The sequence below is a fragment of the Squalius cephalus genome, assembly GCF_949319135.1.
Source record: "Squalius cephalus genome assembly, chromosome: 9".
NCBI classification, from domain to species: Eukaryota; Metazoa; Chordata; class Actinopteri; order Cypriniformes; family Leuciscidae; genus Squalius; species Squalius cephalus.
In genome coordinates this window covers 2,817,501-2,837,650 of record NC_137130.1, presented here as the reverse complement: position 1 = coordinate 2,837,650, position 20,150 = coordinate 2,817,501, and the positions used below count along the sequence as shown (strand labels likewise).

General features: G+C 36.8%; 2 protein-coding genes across 2 annotated transcripts in view; one reads left to right on the top strand and one right to left on the bottom strand.

Annotated features, from left to right (window-relative positions):
- The window catches only part of parp14rs3 (poly(ADP-ribose) polymerase family member 14-related sequence 3), a gene marked incomplete at its 5' end in the record, with an annotated part of 33,632 nt that extends 27,194 nt beyond the window's left edge, over positions 1-6,438 (top strand). The window contains 3 exons of the mRNA XM_079881924.1: positions 660-814; positions 2,377-2,551; positions 4,436-6,438. Coding sequence (XP_079738050.1) covers positions 660-814; positions 2,377-2,551; positions 4,436-4,731 — 626 coding nt within the window. The 3' untranslated portion in view covers positions 4,732-6,438. The remainder of the gene's footprint in view (positions 1-659; positions 815-2,376; positions 2,552-4,435) is intronic.
- Positions 6,439-7,728: 1,290 nt separating this feature from the next.
- The window catches only part of ubxn4 (UBX domain protein 4), a 16,203-nt gene continuing 3,781 nt past the window's right edge, over positions 7,729-20,150 (bottom strand). Inside the window, exons 3-13 of the mRNA XM_079881925.1 lie at positions 19,285-19,313; positions 18,563-18,681; positions 16,887-17,004; positions 16,552-16,675; positions 14,653-14,707; positions 14,407-14,571; positions 12,468-12,595; positions 11,544-11,646; positions 11,065-11,196; positions 9,598-9,815; positions 7,729-8,310 (exon numbers count right to left, since the gene is read on the bottom strand). Coding sequence (XP_079738051.1) covers positions 8,172-8,310; positions 9,598-9,815; positions 11,065-11,196; positions 11,544-11,646; positions 12,468-12,595; positions 14,407-14,571; positions 14,653-14,707; positions 16,552-16,675; positions 16,887-17,004; positions 18,563-18,681; positions 19,285-19,313 — 1,330 coding nt within the window. The 3' untranslated portion in view covers positions 7,729-8,171. The remainder of the gene's footprint in view (positions 8,311-9,597; positions 9,816-11,064; positions 11,197-11,543; positions 11,647-12,467; positions 12,596-14,406; positions 14,572-14,652; positions 14,708-16,551; positions 16,676-16,886; positions 17,005-18,562; positions 18,682-19,284; positions 19,314-20,150) is intronic.

Below are 20,150 nucleotides of genomic sequence, written 5' to 3'. Positions count from 1 at the left end.
AGTGAGTTTTTGCTGAAAACAAGAACAAATATTTGTCAATGGGGTCCGAAAAATAAACTTAATTCAAAAGATTATTTTTCTTACTCCACTTGCAGATGTGTTTTCTTGTTTTAAGCATAGAGTCACTTAATTTTGTTTAATTTTTCAGCATACAAAACTATAATATCTTCAGTCATTTTGTTTCTCCAGTAAATACATCATGATTTAAGAATGTTTAATTATTTGTGCTGAACAAAAAATTCTTAAATCAAGATACATTTACTGGAGAAGCAAAATTACCTTGTTTTCTGAAAAATGTGTCAAAAGGAAGTGAGTTTTTGCTGAAACCAATAAAAAATATCCGTCAATGGGGTCCGAAAAATAAATAAAAGTTTGGCCCCACTGGCAGCCACTGGCAGATATTTGGCCAGTTTTAAGCATAAAGTCACTTAATTTTGGATAATTTTTCAGTCAACAAAACATAATATCTTCAGTCATTTTGCTTCTCCAGTAAATGTATCTTGATGTAAGAATGTTTAGATATATTTGTACTGGAAAACAAGACAGAAACACTGAGGAAGAACTTTTTGTGCAGTGCAGTTTGATTTCCAGTTGTATCATATGTTGTGAATTTATGATGGCAGAAACTGTTCTTTAAACTTCACTTGTCTGTTTCTCAGCGATCATTCATCCTCCTCCAACATGGACCAAAATGTCTGGACAGGATTTAGAAATAATCACCTTACAATCAGATTCAGCAGAGTACAAGAAGATAAAAACAGCCTTTCTGGGCTCCAGTTTACACCCTGGTGTCTCACCCGTACTGGTTCAACAGGTAAAATGACGATTGAAAAAGTATTATTTTCCAATAAAAAAACATGTAAACTTTCTTAAATCAAGATACATTTACCTGAGAAGAAAAATGACTGAAGATATTAAGTCCTGTTTTCTGAAACATTGCTCAAAATTACAGTGCTATGCATAAGTTTAGACACCCATGCTAAAGTTGACTAAAAAGAGGAATAAAAAATCATCTTTTGGAAATTGAACTTAATGCCTTAATTTAAAAAATTAGGAAAAATCCAACCTTTAAGGACACCAATTTTCTTTGTGAATGAATAATGTATCGTAAATAAATAAATGTTCTTCCTTAAAATACAGGGTGCATAAGTCTGGACACCCCTATGTTAAATTCCCATAGAGGCAGGCAGATTTTTATTTTTAAGTATTTTTTTTTATTTATTTTTTAGGATACTATGCATCCTGATAAAGTTCCCTTGGCCTTTGGAATTAAAATAGCCCCACATCATCACATAGCCTTCACCATACCTAGAGATTGGCATGGGGTACTTTCCATAAGATCATCTCTCAATGCAAATCAAACTAGCTATTAGGCTAACTGAAATAAAACCATGCCAATCTCTAGGTATGGTGAAGGCTATGTGATGATGTGGGGCTATTTTAATTCCAGAGGCCAAGGGAACTTTATCAGGATGCATAGTATCCTAAAAAAAAAAAAAAATACTTAAAAATAAAAATCTGCCTGCCTCTATGGGAATTTAACATAGGGGTGTCCAAACTTATGCACCCTGTATTTTAAGGAAGAACATTTATTTATTTACGATACATTATTCATTCACAAAGAAAATTGGTGTCCTTAAAGGTTGGATTTTTCCTAATTTTTTAAATTAAGGCATTAAGTTCAATTTCCAAAAGATGATTTTTTATTCCTCTTTTTAGTCAACTTTAGTATGGGTGTCTAAACTTATGCATAGCACTGTATTAGTTTTTGCTTTTTAACAAGAAAAATATTTGCCAATGGGGTCATTAGATTCATGTTAAGTTATGTCTTGATTGGGACAGGGCTTGACGGATTACGTGAGTTGGTCTCTATTTTTTTAGCGCCACATATCAAGCATTTATGTAAGATATCATTTGAGCATTAATGTTAAATAAAGTCTATTAATTAAGGAAGGCACATTATTTTACCTTTGAACACCGTTGTTGACTCCCCTCCCTCAGACGCGATGCCTTATTAACATGTAACATTTTAAATACATTCTGCTGAAATGAATTGAAAAAAGATTCAAAGATCAGAGTCAGTAAAATGATCCGAACTTCCCACTACTATAATGGCGATGCCCACAAGATGCCGCCATTTATCAGGGAGTCCAATATTACAAAACCGGTGGGGAAAAAAAATCGCTAACCCGCTAAATAAATATCAGTAAAACAGATTATCATTCGATCTTCTCCAGTAAATGCATCTTGATTTAAGAATGTTTAGATATGTGTGCTGGAAAACAAGACAGAAACACTGAGGAAGAACATCATGTTTTGCTGTGACTCTTAATTTCACATTGACAGGCCTGTGTTTATTAACGTCTGGTTCCTCAGATTGACAGGATTCAGAGTCAGTCTCAGTGGCAGAGATACTGTGTGCTGAAACACGCCGTGGACAAGAAATATCCCAAACAGACGAACGAGCGCCTGCTTTATCACGGCACTACCAAAGAGATCTGCCAAAAGATCAACAAGAACGGCTTCAACCGGAGCTTCTGCGGGAGAAACGGTGTGTGTCAGGTCTCCGGTCGCACAGCTGACCCATAATTGCCTGATTTTCTTTTTCTTTTATTAGAGAATATAAAGACATACAGAATGATAGTACGTTACATTATATGCCAGGGAGCAAGAACATAATATACCTTTTGAAATGATTATCAGAAGTCAGATACATTCTCATTATTATGAGATGTTAAGTCATTATTTCGAGAACATTTCTCATTATTTTGAGATGTTAAGTCATTATTATAAGAAAGTTTCTCATTATGAGATGTTAAGTCATTACGAGAAATTTTCTCATTACAAGAAAGTTTCTGATTATTACGAGATGTTAAGTTATTATGAGAAAATGTCTCATTATGAGATACTAAGTCATTATTATGAGATAGTCATTATTACGAGTTTCTCATTATTTTGAGATGTTAAGTCATTATTACGAGAGTTTCTCATTATTTTCAGATGTTAAGTCATTATTACGAGAAAATTTCTCATTATTTTCAGATGTTAAGTCATTATTACGAGAAAATTTCTCATTTTCAGATGTTAAGTCATTATTACGAGAACATTTCTCATTATTTTCAGATGTTAAGTCATTATTACGAGAAAATGTCTCATTATTTTCAGATGTTAAGTCATTATTACGAGAAAATTTCTCATTATTTTCAGATGTTAAGTCATTATTACGAGAAAATTTCTCATTATTTTCAGATGTTAAGTCATTACGAGAAAATTTCTCATTATTTTCAGATGTTAAGTCATTATTACGATAAAGTTTCTCATTATGAAAATTTCTCATTATTACGAGATGTTAAGTCATTATTACGAGAAAGTTTCTAATTTTTTTGACAGTTTCTCATTATTACGAGATAAGTCATTATTTCGAGAAAATTTCTCATTATTACGAGAAAGTTTCTCATTATTTTGAGATGTTAAGTCATTATTATGAGATGTTAAGTTATTATGAGAAAATGTCTCATTATTATGAGATACTAAGTCATTATGAGATAGTCATTATTATGAGAGTTTCTCATTATTTTTAGATGTTAAGTCATTATTATGAGATACTAAGTCATTATTATGAGAAACTTTCTCAATATAATCAGATACTAAGTCATAATTATGTGAAAGTTTCTCATTATTAAGGCTTTATCTTTTTTTTTTTTTTACTCAGTGGCAGAAACGAGCTTCCATAGATACATGTAGAGTCTTCAAGAAAAAGATTAATCTTACTAAATTTAAACTTGTGGATCAAATATTTAGCCTAAAACATAATAAGATTAATTAAATTAAAACAAATATCAGACTCTTCTCTCTCATAATTATGGAAACTTGGTTACACCATGGAATAAATATAGAAAATTTTAACTTTTTACACCACAAAATATGTTCTTCCTAAGTATTTTTGTCTAGTTTTCCAGTACAAATATCTAAACATTCTTAAATCAAGATACATTTTTTGGAGATGCAAAATTACTGAAGATATTAAATCTTTTTTTTTTTTTAAATCATCCAAATTAACTGAGTTAATACTTAAAACAAGAACAAATATCCGCCAGTGGTGAAAGAAACAAACTTAATTCAAAGGGAAAACCTTTTTTTTAGACCCCATTGGCAGATATTTGTTCTTGTTTTAAGTATAAACTTACTTTCTCTTGTTTTCTGGGAAAATCATCAAAATCCATTTACTTGAGAAGCAAAATGACCAGGATATTAAGAATTTTTAGACATTTGTACTGAAAAACAAGACAAAAATACTGAGTAAGAAATGAATTTCGTGACAATTCTGACATTTAAGAGTCACAATACCTTTATTATTCCGTGTTGAAAACGAGCGTCCATACATAACTCCCAGTTTCTCCACGATACTGACCTCTGACATGTGTTTTGTTTCAAGCGGTCGTTCACGGTGACGGCACGTACTTCGCTAGAGAGGCCTGGTACTCCTGTCAGGATCAGTACTCCACCACCGATGAGAAAGGGCTGAAGTACATCTACCAAGCGCGAGTGGTGACGGGCTCCCTGTGTAAGAGCCGGCAAGGAATGAAGGAACCGGATCCCATCAGGCCCGGGGACCCGGGGGCCGGCCTGCACGACTGCGCTGTGGACACCCTACAGAACCCCTTCATCTTCGTGGTGTTCTGTGACGCCGGAGCGTATCCAGAGTACCTCATCACCTTCAAATCTATATAGTCTTGCTCATCTCTGACAAGCACACTATCAAGTTTACAGACTCTGTTGATAGATGACTTTACACAGACCTCGTCACAATATCACCATGACAATCCCGTGAACAAATGTTTTCAGATGCAACTTTTATCACCAAAGAAATAATAAAAAATCATTAAATCAATTGGTAACAACTTACAATATGGTTATATTTGTTAACACTGCTTAATGCATTAACTATCACACTGCAAAAATATTATTTTCTAACAGTATTTTTGTCTTGTTTCCATTCCAAATATCTAAAAAAGTCTTAAATCAAGAAGCATTTACTAGATAAGTAAAATTACATAAGAAATATCTTGTTTTCAAAAGTGAGTTTTTGATTTAAACAAACAAAATGATAAAAAAAATCTTAATTTAAATGGAAAACAAGAAAAATTATCTTTTTTAAACAAGATTATTTTCCTGATCACATTGGCGGATCATTTTGCTTGTTTTAATTTAGATTTTTTTCAGAAAACAAGATATAATTTCTTATGTGCTTTTACTTATCTAGTAAATGCTTCTTAATTTAAGAACTTTTAGATATTTTGACTGGAAACAAGACAAGAATATAATTTTTTGCAGTGCATGAACTAACAATGAGTGAGCATTATATTTATTACAGCATTTATTAATCTGTTAATGTTCGTGTTCACAGTGAATTAACTGATGTCAACAAATACAACTTTTGATCTTAATCTCAACATTTACAGACAGATTTTCAAGATTAATAAATCGTTGTTCGTTGTTAGTTCATGTTAGCTTAATTAAATATCAACAGATACAACTTTTGATCTTAAAAATGTATTAGTAAATGTTAGGATTAACATCAGGATTAATAAATGTAGTTAATGTTAACTATGAAACCTATTGTAAACTGTTACCAGTCAATTACACTTTAGATTAGAGTTCAGTTATCCCTATAAACTATGACTTTTGCCTCAATAAACTCTTAATTACTGCTTATTAATAGTTATTAAGGTAGTTGTTTAGTTTAGGTATTGGGTGATTTAGGGATGTTGAATATGATCATGCAGAATAAGACATTAATATGTGCTTTATAAGTACTAATAAACAGCCAATATCCTAGTAATATGCATGATAATAAGCAACTAGTTCATAGTGAGAATTGAACCCTAAACTAAAGTGTATTCATCAAAATTTACAGAATAAAGCTCCCAAATGAAGATAATTTAAAGACCATAATGTGTCTTTAGAAGTGAATATGGTGGCACTTTACAATGCATGAACTAACAATGAGCAATACAGCATTTATTAATCTTTCTTAATAAAAATACAGCTGTTCATTGTTAGTTCGTGTTAGCTCAGGTCCATTACATAATATTTACAGATAGAACTATAATAATGTATTAATAAATAATAGTATTAAGATTAATACATGCTCTATCTTTTTAACAAACAGAACAATATTTTAAAGTGTTAGGCTGAATATAGTCATATAATATATAATTATCCGTTCACACGTGACATGTTCTCGTGTCTGGATGTTTTTAGAACGGGAGCATTGTGATCATCACTTTATATGCCATTATTTTTGCTATAATGAATCCCTTTAAGGTTAAATCGACAGTCCATTCTGCAGTGTTTTAATAATTCTGAATGTATGAAACATTGATTTATTCTGTACGTGAAAATTTGTTACAAATAAACATTTTTGTGATCTCTGTGAGACGAGTGTCGTAACCGGAGAAACACAGAAACTGATGATACAGTGAAAGACGTGAAAGCAATGAAAACTCAAAATATGTTTACCTTTAATATGAATTACAAAACATGATCACACTGAGTACAACAGATAATAGTAAAACTGCAAATTATTGTGTCAGGTCATTAATCAGTTTGAGTTGTCCTACATTTTTGCACATTAATGAATTTCTTAAGATAGTTCTACACTGTAAAATATATATTTTTAAAAGTTTTAAGTACAAAGTTAAGTTATTTCAACTTAAATTACATTAAACTGACTTAAAAAATGAGTTGAATCTCACATAACAAAAAAAAGTTGACTTATTTTGATGATTTAAGGCGAGACACTACAGGTGAATAGGGTAAAATTTTTAACTAGCAGATATCACCATGAAACTTTCCCAGTAGATTACCTACATTAAGATGAGAAAAAAACGTATTACAAGTTTTCTGTAATTTAATGTTTAAATATGCAAATTAGGCAATATCTAATTAAATATGCGCTAATTTGCATACGTTTTAAAAAACGAAATCTGAGTATTGGATAAAGTATTGGATTATTTTTTCATTGTGTTCACATATTAGATGGGAAAAAATTACAGAGGGATTTATAGATATCTACTTTTGTTATCCTGTAAATCAGAAAATACTGTTAATAGCCTTAAAAAAATTGATTTTCGCCATGTTTTTTGGAATAAAATGTTATATAAATCAGGCTAGGAATAATATATTTACAAATCCCTCTGGAAATGTCTTCATAATATAACTAGGTACAAGACTGGAGAGTTTGGTGTATATCAGTGCTACTGAAGTGGAGATTTCGGACTCGGAGAATGAGAGAAAAGTCCTTTTGAGAAAACGGGCTTTAAAGATTTATGAGATTTTAGAGTTAAATCCCCCTTTTACTTTCACGATTGGTTGCTGATAAAAAGGAAGTGACCATATTTGGATCCGACAGGATTGTACAGGAGAGAGAGAGCTTTCTAACGGTGTATGTGATGATTTACAACGCCAACTTTTGTTGAATTCATGAGAAATCTACAGACGCAAACAGACAAAGTGTAGTAAAATAAAGACCTAAATGTGTATTTTGGACCTTTTTTTTCACCACAAGTCTGAAAGAAGACATGTTATTGAAGACAAATATCCAAAAATCTCAAAATTTACCAGTAAAAAAAAAAAAAAAAGATGTTTTTGCCTGCCGTGTCTCGCCTTAAAGCAATGGAGAAACATAACTTATTGATCATATAATGTTTTACAGTGTAGAGGATTAAACCAAAAAAAAACAAAAGAGAAGAATGACTTCAGTCGAAGTGTTTCATTGAAAAACATCTTTTATTCTATGGTTAAAGGATCAAGTAGCATCTGTGCTGAACTAGTAGAAAGACATTCTATTGCCGAGGCATTTTATGATGCTGTGGGGGGTCAAAACCACCGTATAAAACGCCACAAAGCCCTCAGGAATTCACAGCTTTATTAAATACTGTAACTGTATTAAATCAACCCTGGCAATAACAGAACATCATCCGTGAACCAGTGTGTTTGTCAAGCCTGGAGTCGTCCTGGTTAAAGTAGTCGGCACGCAGAAGCGAGATACGCTAACCTGATTTGATTAACCCATGCGGGATGGAGCGGGAGGGACGGGGAAATGGAAACCATAGCCCTAAATGATAAAACCCACCGTGTTAAGACTGAAACACACTCAAATCAAATCACTACATCTGCTGCGTGGAGTTGCCGTTCCAGGTGTTGTTGTCGTCCTCGCTGTCTTCCTGAGTCCGTAGTCGGTATATTTTCCCATCTTTCTTGAAGTCCTCTGGCCTCTTCTCAAGAACCCTCTTACGAACTGCATCTCTGGGAGCGGGAAACAGCAGAACGAGGAGAATTGAGTAGAAATTCCTCTCACTGACACACGATATATAGATAGAGCCTCGATGACTCTCACTTTTAGAAGCAAAACATTTGACAAAAAGGATTTAAATGCTGAAGCAACAGATCTAGTGTTGATTAGTTCAGAAGCGAGATCCAGTGACATCTCGGACTCTTTCATGGCACTACAATAGCCACCTATTTTTATGCAAATTTTAGGATATTGCATAAAAAAAAAAAAAAAACATTGGATGGAAACACCAAGATGCGTATAAATTCTAAAAATGCAATTGCAAATACAAAAAGCATGAACTCAATTGAAGCAGATCATTTTTTGTATCTGATCAGACGACGTGCATAAACTACAATGCAAACACAAAAAAAACACAAAACCTTGCCTCAGTAGAGGCTGTGATTGGATAACTGGACTAACCAGCGGACCAATCACATCGCAGCATCTCAAATGTTGGTTTGGTGGTTAGAATAACCCGGAGTCAAAGTGTGTGATCAGAATGATTTGGTTTAATTCCCTCAGAAGCGTCTCACGCGAGTGTGTTCCCGAACACCAGCGTCCGAACGCTAGAGAACATGACATCGCTTATTGAGTTTGGTCTGACGCTCTGAGACGCATTTATGATGGAGGGAGAAAGAGCCTGATTGCAGAAACGTTTTAGAGACGATTTTGTTCACTTGAACACATGGGACGTATTACGCCCTTTTTCTAAGTTTTGTTTTCAGGCTCTACTAGAACAGGTTTTTCTGCTTGAATGTTGATTATTTTCCTCATATTCTCCATTGTTGCGGCTCCTCTCTTCCCAGTCTGTCAGTAACGCTCTGTTTACTTCCTGTCTCTATGAAGCCCCTCCTTCTGAAAAGCACACTGTGCTCTGATTGGTCGGCTGGAGCAGTGTGTTGTGATAGGTCGAGCGCTTCAAGTGTGTTTGGGAAATGTCCCGCCCCTTCCCATAACCGCCAGTTTAACACTACTAACTACCTCAACCAGGCCCCGCCCCTTTATTCTGCGTATGAATTATTATAATGAGGAATATTGTGACGTGTTCATTCCCGGAAGAAACTCAAGACTACAATGGAGGCGTTTCAGTGAGTTCAGAAACACTGACACTGATATAGAGAAGAACTGGAGCTTTTTCATGCTAAAACAGCAACATCACACACTAAAGAAAGATAAACATAAATAATAAAAGCATAATAGGAGCCTTTTAAATTCACAGCTTAGGATGGAAACACATCTAGCGAAGCCCACAGACGCACCTCTTTGGTTCTGCGCCCGCGCTGGAGCCCGCGCTGGAGTCGTGTGTGTTGTGTGTGTGCTGGTTGCGGGCGGCTGTGGGAGTCGGGGCGGTGCTGAACAGGAATCCTCTGATGATCCTCCAGACGGCCAGCAGTGGGTAGAGGAGCGAGCCCAGCAGAGCCCAGACGCCGCCTCCTGAGGACGAGCGCACCACAGCGTTCGCCGGCCGGCTCGACGCCTGACGGACCAATCACAGCGAGGACAGTTACAGTTATTCATTTAGCAGACGCTTTTATCCAAAGCAGCTTACAAATGAGAACAACAGAAGCAGTGAAACTAACAATATGCAGGAGCTGCGACCCTTCCGGTTTAAAGGGTTAGTTCACCCAAAAATGAAAATTCTGTCAGTAATTACTCTCCCTCATGTTGTTCCAACCCCGTAAGACTTTCGTTCATCTTCAGACACAAATGAAGATATTTTTGATTAAATCTGAGAGCCGTCTCACGCCGAGACAAATAGTTGAGAATAGAGAATGAGAAGAGTTGAATAAAGTCGTTATTTTTGTTGTTTTTTTGCGCACTAAAAGTATTCTCGCCGCTTGATAAACTGAAGGTTGAGCCACTGTAGTCACTTGGACTATTTTAACGATGTCTTTACTCACTTTCTGGGATGGCAGATCTCGATTACAGAGAAGCCTATGGAGGAGTGAGACAGCTCTCAGATTTCATCAAAAATATCTTAATTTGTGTTTCCGAAGATGAACGAAAGTCTGACGGGGTTGACCAGATATTAAGATATTAAAATAAGAAAATTATCTCCAGTGGGGTCAGAAAAATTATCTTGTTTTCCCTTTGAATTAAGTTTATTTTTCTGACAGAAAACAAGACTTTATATATATATCTATTCAAGTCATATTGCTTCTCCAGTAAATGTATCTTGATTTAAGAATGTTTAGATATTTGTACTGGAAAAGAAGACAGAAATGATTTTTTTCCTGTAGTGTGCAGGTTGTGTCTTGCATGAAATGGCATAAAAAAAATACAAATGCTGAAGAAAACACAACTGGCTATTGTTAAGCATGTTGACCCTGTGAATTGGAGTGTGTGTGTGTCTGTGTGTGTGTGTGTGTACTTGTACAACTATCTTTGTGAGGACCAGTTTGAGTTTTAGACCATTGGAGTGAGGACAAAGAGAGTAAAGTGAGGACATGTTGGCCGGTCCTCAGTTTCTGAGAGCCTTTAAAGGCCTGTTTGAGGGTCAAGACTTGGTTTTAGGGATAAGGTTATAATGAGGTCAAGGGTCGGTTTAGGGTCAGGGGTCGGGTTAAACACTTAGTTGTGATGGGTAAGGTTAGGGTAAGCGGCTAGAGATTGCATTGTGTCAATGAATGTCCTCATAAAGATAGATGTACAAGAATGTGTGTGTGTGTGTGTGTGTGTGTGTGTGTGTGTGTGTGTGTGTGTGTGTGTGTGTGTGTGTGGCTCACAGGCAGCAGGACGATGGATGCGCTGGGTGCGAGCTCCAGCTCCAGCAGAGATTTCTCCATGTCTTCAGCGGTGAACTCTCTTCTGGGGAACATGGTGGCGAGTGAGAACTGACCGTATCTGTTCCCGACCTCCTGCAGGAACACACGACTCATGACAGTTACACCACTCTCAGGTGTTGTTCATTACAGTGGCAAACAAACACAGATTTGACTTTGCTAAACATTTCATCAGATTTACTTTTTACACTCAAGTTGAAAAATACTCGCTTTGCATAAAAGCATCTGCTAAATGAATAAATGTAATGTAAATGAAAACACTACTAACAGGAAATGAGAAGAAGAGAGACACTATTGAGGTTTTGCTAATGTATCAGAGCGAAAACTCAAACCCGGTCAACACAATCATCAGATTCACAGGACATTCATTCAGAGAGAGACGACCCCAGGTAAAACTACATTACACACACACACACACTGACCTGAGCAGCGAACTGTCGGACCTCCTGCAGACGCGCCTCTGAGGGAAACTGGTTAGTGAAGGACGAGCCGTCTGGCAGACGAAACTGAATCCTGGCGACCGCACTGAGACGACCAGAGAGAAAACATCATCAGCTCATCACTCATCTAACGTCCTGTTACACTGCCAACATATCTAAACATTCTTACATCAAGATACATTTACTGGAGAAGCAAAACGACTGAAGATATTAAGTCTTGTTTACTGAAAAATGTTCATGTTTAAAGCAAAAACAAATATCTGTGTAAAGTTAATCAATTATAAAAATCAATTTAAAGGGATATTTCACCGCTGGAAAGATGAATGTGTATTTAAATTGGGTCATTTATGTAGTCGAAATGTGAGATTATTGGAGAAGTTGGTGCCTTCTAGACTGAGAAAAGCCAGAAAATGTATTTTTGGCTCATGTGGATGAAAGACTACAACTCCCAGAATGCACTTGCTTCGCTGCCCTACGAGGCCACTCCCAAGCCTGTTAATTTAATTTACTCAGATATTTAAAAATCACAGTGGCCAGAATTATTTATTAGCTATACACACTGCAAAATATGATTTTCCCTGGCCGACGGGGTCAGAAAAAATACATAATTTAAAAGAAAAGCAATATTATTTTTATTTTATTGCTTTTAAGCATAAACTCACTTCATTTTGATACATTATTTAAAAAAAAAAAAATAGACAATAGCTTCAGTCATTTTTCTTCTCCAGTAAATGTATGTTGATGTTAAGAATGTTAACTCTTTTAACAGCTTCTGTCCAGAATTCAAATTTCGCTGCATTCAAGACTTTTCATGCATTACAGCAATAATTCTGGAGAGTAAACGATGTCATCCGTCACATAATAATTCTAAAGGTTCTGAAAACAGGCTTGATTTAGTGCTGTCACCTTCTCTCTCTCTGTGCGGCGTCTCTCTTGGCCTCGTGTTCGGCGGCTCTGGCTTGCAGCGCTGCTAGTCTGGTGGCCTCTGTGTCCTGCTGGTTCTGAGCGTAACGGGCCGCTCTGTCCGCACGGTCCTGTGGATCAAACCAGAGTCAAGCGTGTGTGATGATGTGTGTATGTACAACAGCACAACTCGTGTAGGAACTAGATCTCCTACTGGACGAATGACACTGATCATGAGCACGTCTGACTTTAGTTTGTCTAAGAGCAGTGAGACGCTCGAGGTCGTGTCGTACAGTGAGTCGCTTCACATCCCTCAGACATCACTGTGTAATAAGGTGTAAAAATATTGATTTCTCAGTTGTAATTTTGATGAACCGATGGTGATTCTTAAATCCTAAGAATGGATCTTTTAGTTGATGAGTGAACAAAACGCTTTGTGTCTTTTGATATGCTTTCAAATTCTTTGTTTTATTAAGAAATTCAAACAATAAATGCGCTTTTGTGGCTCTTTAATGTCGCGTGAACCGATCATCTCTTCCTCTTTACTACTAATTACGGCACGAAACAAACATGAATGAACAGTACAGTGCGTTGTTTCAACCGTGGAAAGATGTCAATAAAACAAGCTTATGAACAATATGTTATGTAACGTTACATTTACCTCAGAAAAGTCCATAAATAGCTAGAAAAATAGCGCTAGAGACATGCATTTTGATAAATATATATATATAAATTTGATAAATATTATACATTCATTATATTTTTTACTAGTGCTGAGAAACAATTAATCGCAATTAATTGCATCCAAAATAAAAGTTTGTGTATATAAAGTTTATATAATGGTATATTATATATAAATATAAATATTTTGTATAAATAACACATTTTTCTGAACTATATACATGCATGTGTGAGTTTATATATACAAAATAATTATACACAGTACACACACATATATTATGTAAACACAAACTTTTATTTTGGATGCGATTAATTTCGATTAATTGTTTCCCAGCACTAATTTTTACTTAACCTGTTCTGCAATATTTGATGCATGTTTTAATAAATCTATCATTAGATGTTTATATTTCAAAAAGTGGAGTAGATACATAGTTATGTTATTCAAAAGTTATTACTATTATTATTATTATTTTTATTATTATAAAAACTGCCTTAAATTGCAATTAAGGCAGTATTTTTGTCTTGTTTCCAGTCCAAATATCTAAAATCAAATATCTTAAATCAAGATGCATTTTACTAAAGTAGTAAAAGTCCATAAGATATTATGTCTTGTTTTCTGGGGAAATAAATCAAAATTAAGTGAGTTGTTGTTAAAAAATTAAAATGATATGCCAATGGGGTAAGAAAAATTATCTTGTTTCTGTTTGAATTAAGATTATTATTCTTACCCCACTGGCAGATAATTTTGCTTTTTTAAAGTTGTGGAACAGTCTTCCCCCTCATATCCGGCTAGCTCAAACAATAGACATTTTTAAGTCTCAATTAAAAACGTATCTTTTTAACTTATCTTTTAGTTAAGGGTATTGTACACTGCAATGTACATTTAGTTTTCATTTAGTTTCATTTCTCTCTACACTGATCTCATTATACTGTGGTGTGAGGGGGTATGTCTAAGAGTGTGTAGTCATGCCTTCATCTGCTAGGCTTGATAAATATTTGTATACATGTATGTTTTACTGTTTTTAGTTAACTGTGAAGCACTTTGGGCAACAATGTTGCTATTAAATGTGCTATATAAATAAATAAAAGTTGAAGTGTAAGTACTTTTCTGGCAAATGCATCTTGATTTAAAATGTTTTAGATATTTGAACTGGAAACGAGACAAAAATACTAAGTAAGAAAAGCATTTTTTTGCAGTGTGTGTCCGTGGCGTGCCTAGCCCTACTGTACAACACGAGAAATCACTGATGTGACGTGATACCAGAGCGATCTGCTGCTTGACTCGTTCTCTGGCCGCTTTCTCCTCCGCCTTCTCTCGATTCCTCTCCTCCAGGAGGCGTTTGGTTTTCTCGTCCTCCTGCTTCTTCTTGTAGTCCAGGATCTCCTTCCCCATCTTACGCCTCTCCACCTCCTTCTTCAGCTCGTTCTGCCCGTGTGAGAGGAACGTGGCGTCATTCACGTCATTCAGCTTTCAATGGACGTTCAGAGAGTGTTAAGAGAGAATTACCTCTTCTTCTGCTTTCTTTTTCTGCTCACGTCTTTCCTCCAGCTTCTTCGTTAACCTACATAAGAAAATAAATGAAAAAACGTTTTCCACAGAAAACCATTATGAAGAAAATGCTTGGGCATTCAGCGTGTTGAGTTCATATTCTGGGCTCATCTGCATCATCAATACGCTTTATACTGAATTTGATCTTTTAATATCAGTGTTTTACTACTTTAAGTGATTTTTACGTTAAGTGTTTTAGAGTATCCCGCAGTTTTTAGTGCCTGAAATACTGCAGCTGGTGCTTATATGCATCACAAGTACCCAAAACTTCTATTTCGTTCACATATTTTAGTTTTTCTTCTTTTGAGATGTGCAGTTCTATGGATGTTTTTGCCTCCAGGTCTCCGCTAGTGAAAACTATGAATTGATCTGAGCTTACGCACCTCACATAAGGTATATAAGCTCAGATCAATGAGGCCTACAATCAAAATGAAATGTAAAACCGGTGCCGAAGTTGATAAATAAATATTGAATCAAATATTTGGCAATAACAAAGCATAATGAGAGATTTCTAAGCAGTTTTTTGAATGGCCGGTCATTTTTGACCAGGAACACCACAGGAGTAACAAGGTGGGAAACCCCCCCCCCCCCCTCCCTCCCTCCCTCCCTCCAAAAAAAGTACATCAAAATTGCTTTAGAAAATTGTTTTAGTCCAATGCGATAACATTTAAGGTGCTGTATGTAAGTTTTTGACTGTACTAAAGGATAAAAATACCATAATATGTTTGCGTACATGTTTGCAGAGTTCACATACTCGCGTCTCTGAAAAACACTTCTACTAGGGCTGCACAATATATAGAAATTATCGAAATATCGCAAATGTATATATCGCAATATGCATATCGCAACGGCTTGCAATAACTGGGGTCATGAACAAAAGACAGAGAGAAAATCACTCACTGCTCTCGGCTGAATAACTTTTGTAGCTTTAATAAGAATCAGTATTTAATTCATACAGTGAAAACTAAGCAGTGTTTTATTTTTACATTTGATTATTCAGTTTCTGTTGTTAAATAACCCTAATGTAGGATAACCTGAACCCCACTGATGTTTAAATAACACTTCTTATACCACAGTAAAACACTGCTGTTCATTGTCAGAAGCTGTAGGGATGTTTTCTAAAAGAATACAAAAAGAATGTGAAACACTCATGTTGGTTATATAATTTTGAATATATTTTAAAGATAATTTAAGTTTATTTTACACACTTTAAGCATATCGAATATCGCATTATTTAATGAGTTATCGCATATCGAAATTTTCTTCAATATCGTGCAGCCCTAACTTCTACAGCCAGTTATTTTACTTTAGACGGTCCGTGTCGGAATGTCTGTTTTTGTTTTGATCTGTGCGATACTGCATGTTGCCAATTTACCCAATAGTGTTTCGACACCCCGGGATGCCAGATGGCGGAGAACACAGCATATTGCAGTTATGGAAGCTAGTGAACAAATCAATAAATCAACTCATCAACTTGCAGTGTGTAAGTCTCCTCGTCTTCCATTGTCAATTGCGCTCGTTCCTGTTGCGTGTCCTCAAACTGGCAACCCGCGTGAGCGTCGAGTCTGAGGAGGACGGGGCGGGGAAAACAACTCTCTCCAATATTTTGAATTTGGACTGCAGTACCCATTTCAACCACTAGCTGTCAATCTCACATCCTTCACCTTTAACTGGCGTTTTCAGTAAAAAGAAAATCCTCTCAAGGTCGAAATGATCAGAGGGTTCATTTATTTCAGACAAACCCTCCCATAACGGCATGTAAAAACACACTGAACTGTGACTGGCTTCACATGTACATCAGACGGGCTCTCGCTGTCTAACTACTCCAGAATTCATGCTAACTGATGCTCCACTCACCTCTCCACTCTGGCATCTAAGGGCTCGTCTGGCTGAGACGCGTCTTCTGACGGCAGGCTTTTATCCTCACCTGGAGTCACATAACCTGACGCTCCTTCTTCCTCCATCGGCACAGACAGGGATTCTGGGGGAACAGAAGGATCACTCAACGAAACACGCTTCACCAAAACAGTAATGAAATCGAAACATGCAAATCTCTGTCGCTTGCGTGTTAACCTGCTAAATCAGCAGTGCGTGAAAACACAGCTGAACCAGCACTAGATGCAAATCAATCTTGAAAACCAGATGTGAGCGAACCATCATCCAGCCACCTCTCGATGGCTTTAAAACGTCACCTTTAGATGTGGCAGAGCTGAGGTTAGTGACGTTCAGAGCGTCCTGAGGCTCACAGGCGGGCGTCTGATCGGGTCTCTCTGTGTCCGTCTCGGCACCTTCAATCTGCTCCGTGTGCATCTGTACAGAAGGGTTTGTTAGCGTGTGTGTGTGTGTGTGTGTCTAACCTGACAGAAATCTGTTATGTAAATAACATCCCCTCCCTCTTGCAGCATCTCTTCTCTTCTCTGATGATGTGGGCGGAGCAACCTGTCACTCACATGAGATCCACCAATAGCAAACCACCACCATCCAATCAACTCCCTACAGACAAAATCAAGCCCCGCCCACATTTGTTCTAGTTTGAGAGGCCGTTTCACTCGGATATACGAGTATACTCGAGTTTTAGGGCTGACGATATGATGATATATATAACTTTGATATAAGTGATCAGCCGGATTTAGACTTGCCTATATTGTATTCATATAAAGCATTCACAGGCAAATTTGCTTTATGTTTTTCCCTGGCGTCGTAATCAAGCACATATAAATGTCAGGAAACATGATTCCTGTCTGCATGTCAATCTCCATGATCACTGGATCTTTGGTAAGTTGTAAGGAACACTATATCGAGTCCAACCTTTAGTTTAAACTGATAATCGTTTGTTTTACTCGTGTTTTCGTAGTTTCCTCTATTAAACCCAGTCACTCAGCAGCTCTTCTGCCACTCAGTCCGGCTGAGGGAGTGTGTTCCCGCGGGAAAGTGACGTCAATGCATTCCCTCTATAAAGCCCTATTCGGACAGGATTAGCTTCAAGGGTAGATGGAGTGATGTAATTTTACCACAGGACGTCTGTAATATTAATGGCCAATCCGCACGGGATAAGAGATCTCAGTAAACTAGCAGAAGTGGGAGAGTAACTCGATTTACACACCGCCGTCTCTCCTGTCGTCATGTGTGTGTTACGCTGCTTCCTGATATCACGTGCGCAAACACACATAACCTATATTTATATATATAAAACAGTTATGTCCGGTCGAACGATGTATTAATGAACTTCAGATTGGATTGTGTTGGTGAAAGGCTCTTATCTAACGCTAAAAGAAGTTTCGTGCCTCTAACAAGTGCTGTCGATCTCCTCTCTGATCTGATGGTGTGTGTGAAACACTTGAGTTTTGCCACAGACTCGTCCCAGCGTCTAGAACGCAACTGATGCTTTTCCAAGCGTCTCCATACTTGAAAAACAGCGGAAAACTACTTTTAAACAGGAAATGACGGAATATTTACGTACATATTTACAGCGGGTCTATTCGCACGGGATTAGTGTCACCTGAGGTCAATTTTCCGGACCTTTTTACTGAAGGTAAAAGTCGCCGTAATCTTTACTGACATTGTCCGTGATGATCACTGAGATGCACATTCGGACGGGACTAAAATCACAGAGAAGCTCTGGTGATTATTACTTTACCCCTCCTCTCCGTGTCACACTAGTCCCGTCCAAATAGGGCTTAAGTCACACTCTGTTCACACTGGCTAGTACACTATATGATACAACTAATCTGATGGTTAAACTATAGTTTTGCAGAACTAACAAAGACAAATCTTCAGAGTGTTCAAGTCTTTCAGTGTGAGCAGGTTCTCACCATCATGTTTGTTTGTACATGATCATTTCTAACCGTTGTGACGTGTGTTTATTCACCTGGGTGACTTTGATGATCCTCCGTTTCAGCTCGTCCGCCGTGACGCTGCCAGCGATGACCTCCAGAGGAATACCGTTCTCTCCTATGAAGAAACTGGAGGGGATACACACCACCGGATCTGTGCGGACTCAGAGTTAAAGACACAAACACACCTGGAATATCTGAGAAACCACATTTGACTCTAGGGCTGTGCAACGATTAATCGCATCCAAAATAATTTATGTTTACATAATATATGTGTGTGTACTGTGTTAATTATTTTGTATACGGTATATTAATACACACATGCATGTGTATATTTAAGAAAAATGTGTTATTTATATATAAATATATATACAGTATATACATGCAATTTTTCTCAAATATATACACATGCATGTGTGTGTATTTATATATACAAAATATATTTGACTCTCTGTAGATGCGCAGTTCGTGAGCATTTCTTCCTTCAGATTGTCACAGGAACGCCTGACTCAAAACAAGCTTATTGGTCATGAGTTTCTTGTTTTGTTTCTTTTTTAAGCACAGAGAGCCCTGTTCACATATGAATCTTGTATTTGCTATCAATGTGAACTTTTTTATTGTATATTTTAGTAACCATTTGAAAGCTTAAACACTCAAAATGTTTCCTGTGAAATTGGACAGTACATTAGGTGTATTTATAGTTTAGATGTGCCAGTAAAATCCCACCGAGCGTCCACAGAAGAACAGCAAAGGATACAGATCTGAGAGAACTGGACACATGTTTCACTGAAAGAACAAGAGAGACAGACAGAGACTGGAGTGAATGAAGGGAATCATCCAGACGACACTGGCTACGTTTACATGCACAAAATTCCGATTGATGAATCCGAACGTAATGTTTACATAAACGTGTGATCGGTGTACGTTTATATGTCACAAGCTTCAAATCGGAATATATTTTTTTGACATGCGCTCACTGCACGAATATACAGTTTCCCGCTGTTTGCACATAATAACTATTCTCCAACATTGGTTCTTTATTTGTTTTAAACAGCAGGCTTAAAGGGATAGTTCACTTTGAAATTAAATTTTGGTATGTTTTAGCTTACCTCAAGGGCATCCAAGATGTAGGTGTCTTTTTTTCCGCAGTAGTTTCAGTTTTGATATTTTTAGGTCAAACCATTCTTGTCTGTCAGTCATATAATGCAGGTCTATGGTCACTGTCTCAAAGAGCAAGCACAGAGTCCAAATTAAAACAATTCCCCATCGTCCAAATTAAACAATTCCCCATCGTAAGTACACATTGATGCCTAAGACACGAAACGAGCGGTTTATGTGAGAAAACGAACAGTATTTATATCGTTTTTACCTCTTGTAACACAGCCACGTCCAAGTGATCTGAGGGCGCGGGCGCATCCTGGTGTGTGACGTGAGCGCAGACTGGTGCATAGATATATATACACTAGATGTCGCATTAAAGACATTTGTTCCAATGAACTGCCGTAGCCAAGGCGACATCTAGTGTATATATCTATGCACCAGTCTGTGCACACGTCACACACCAGGATGCGCTCGCGCCCTCAGATCACTTGGACGTGGCTGTGTTACAAGAGGTAAAAACGA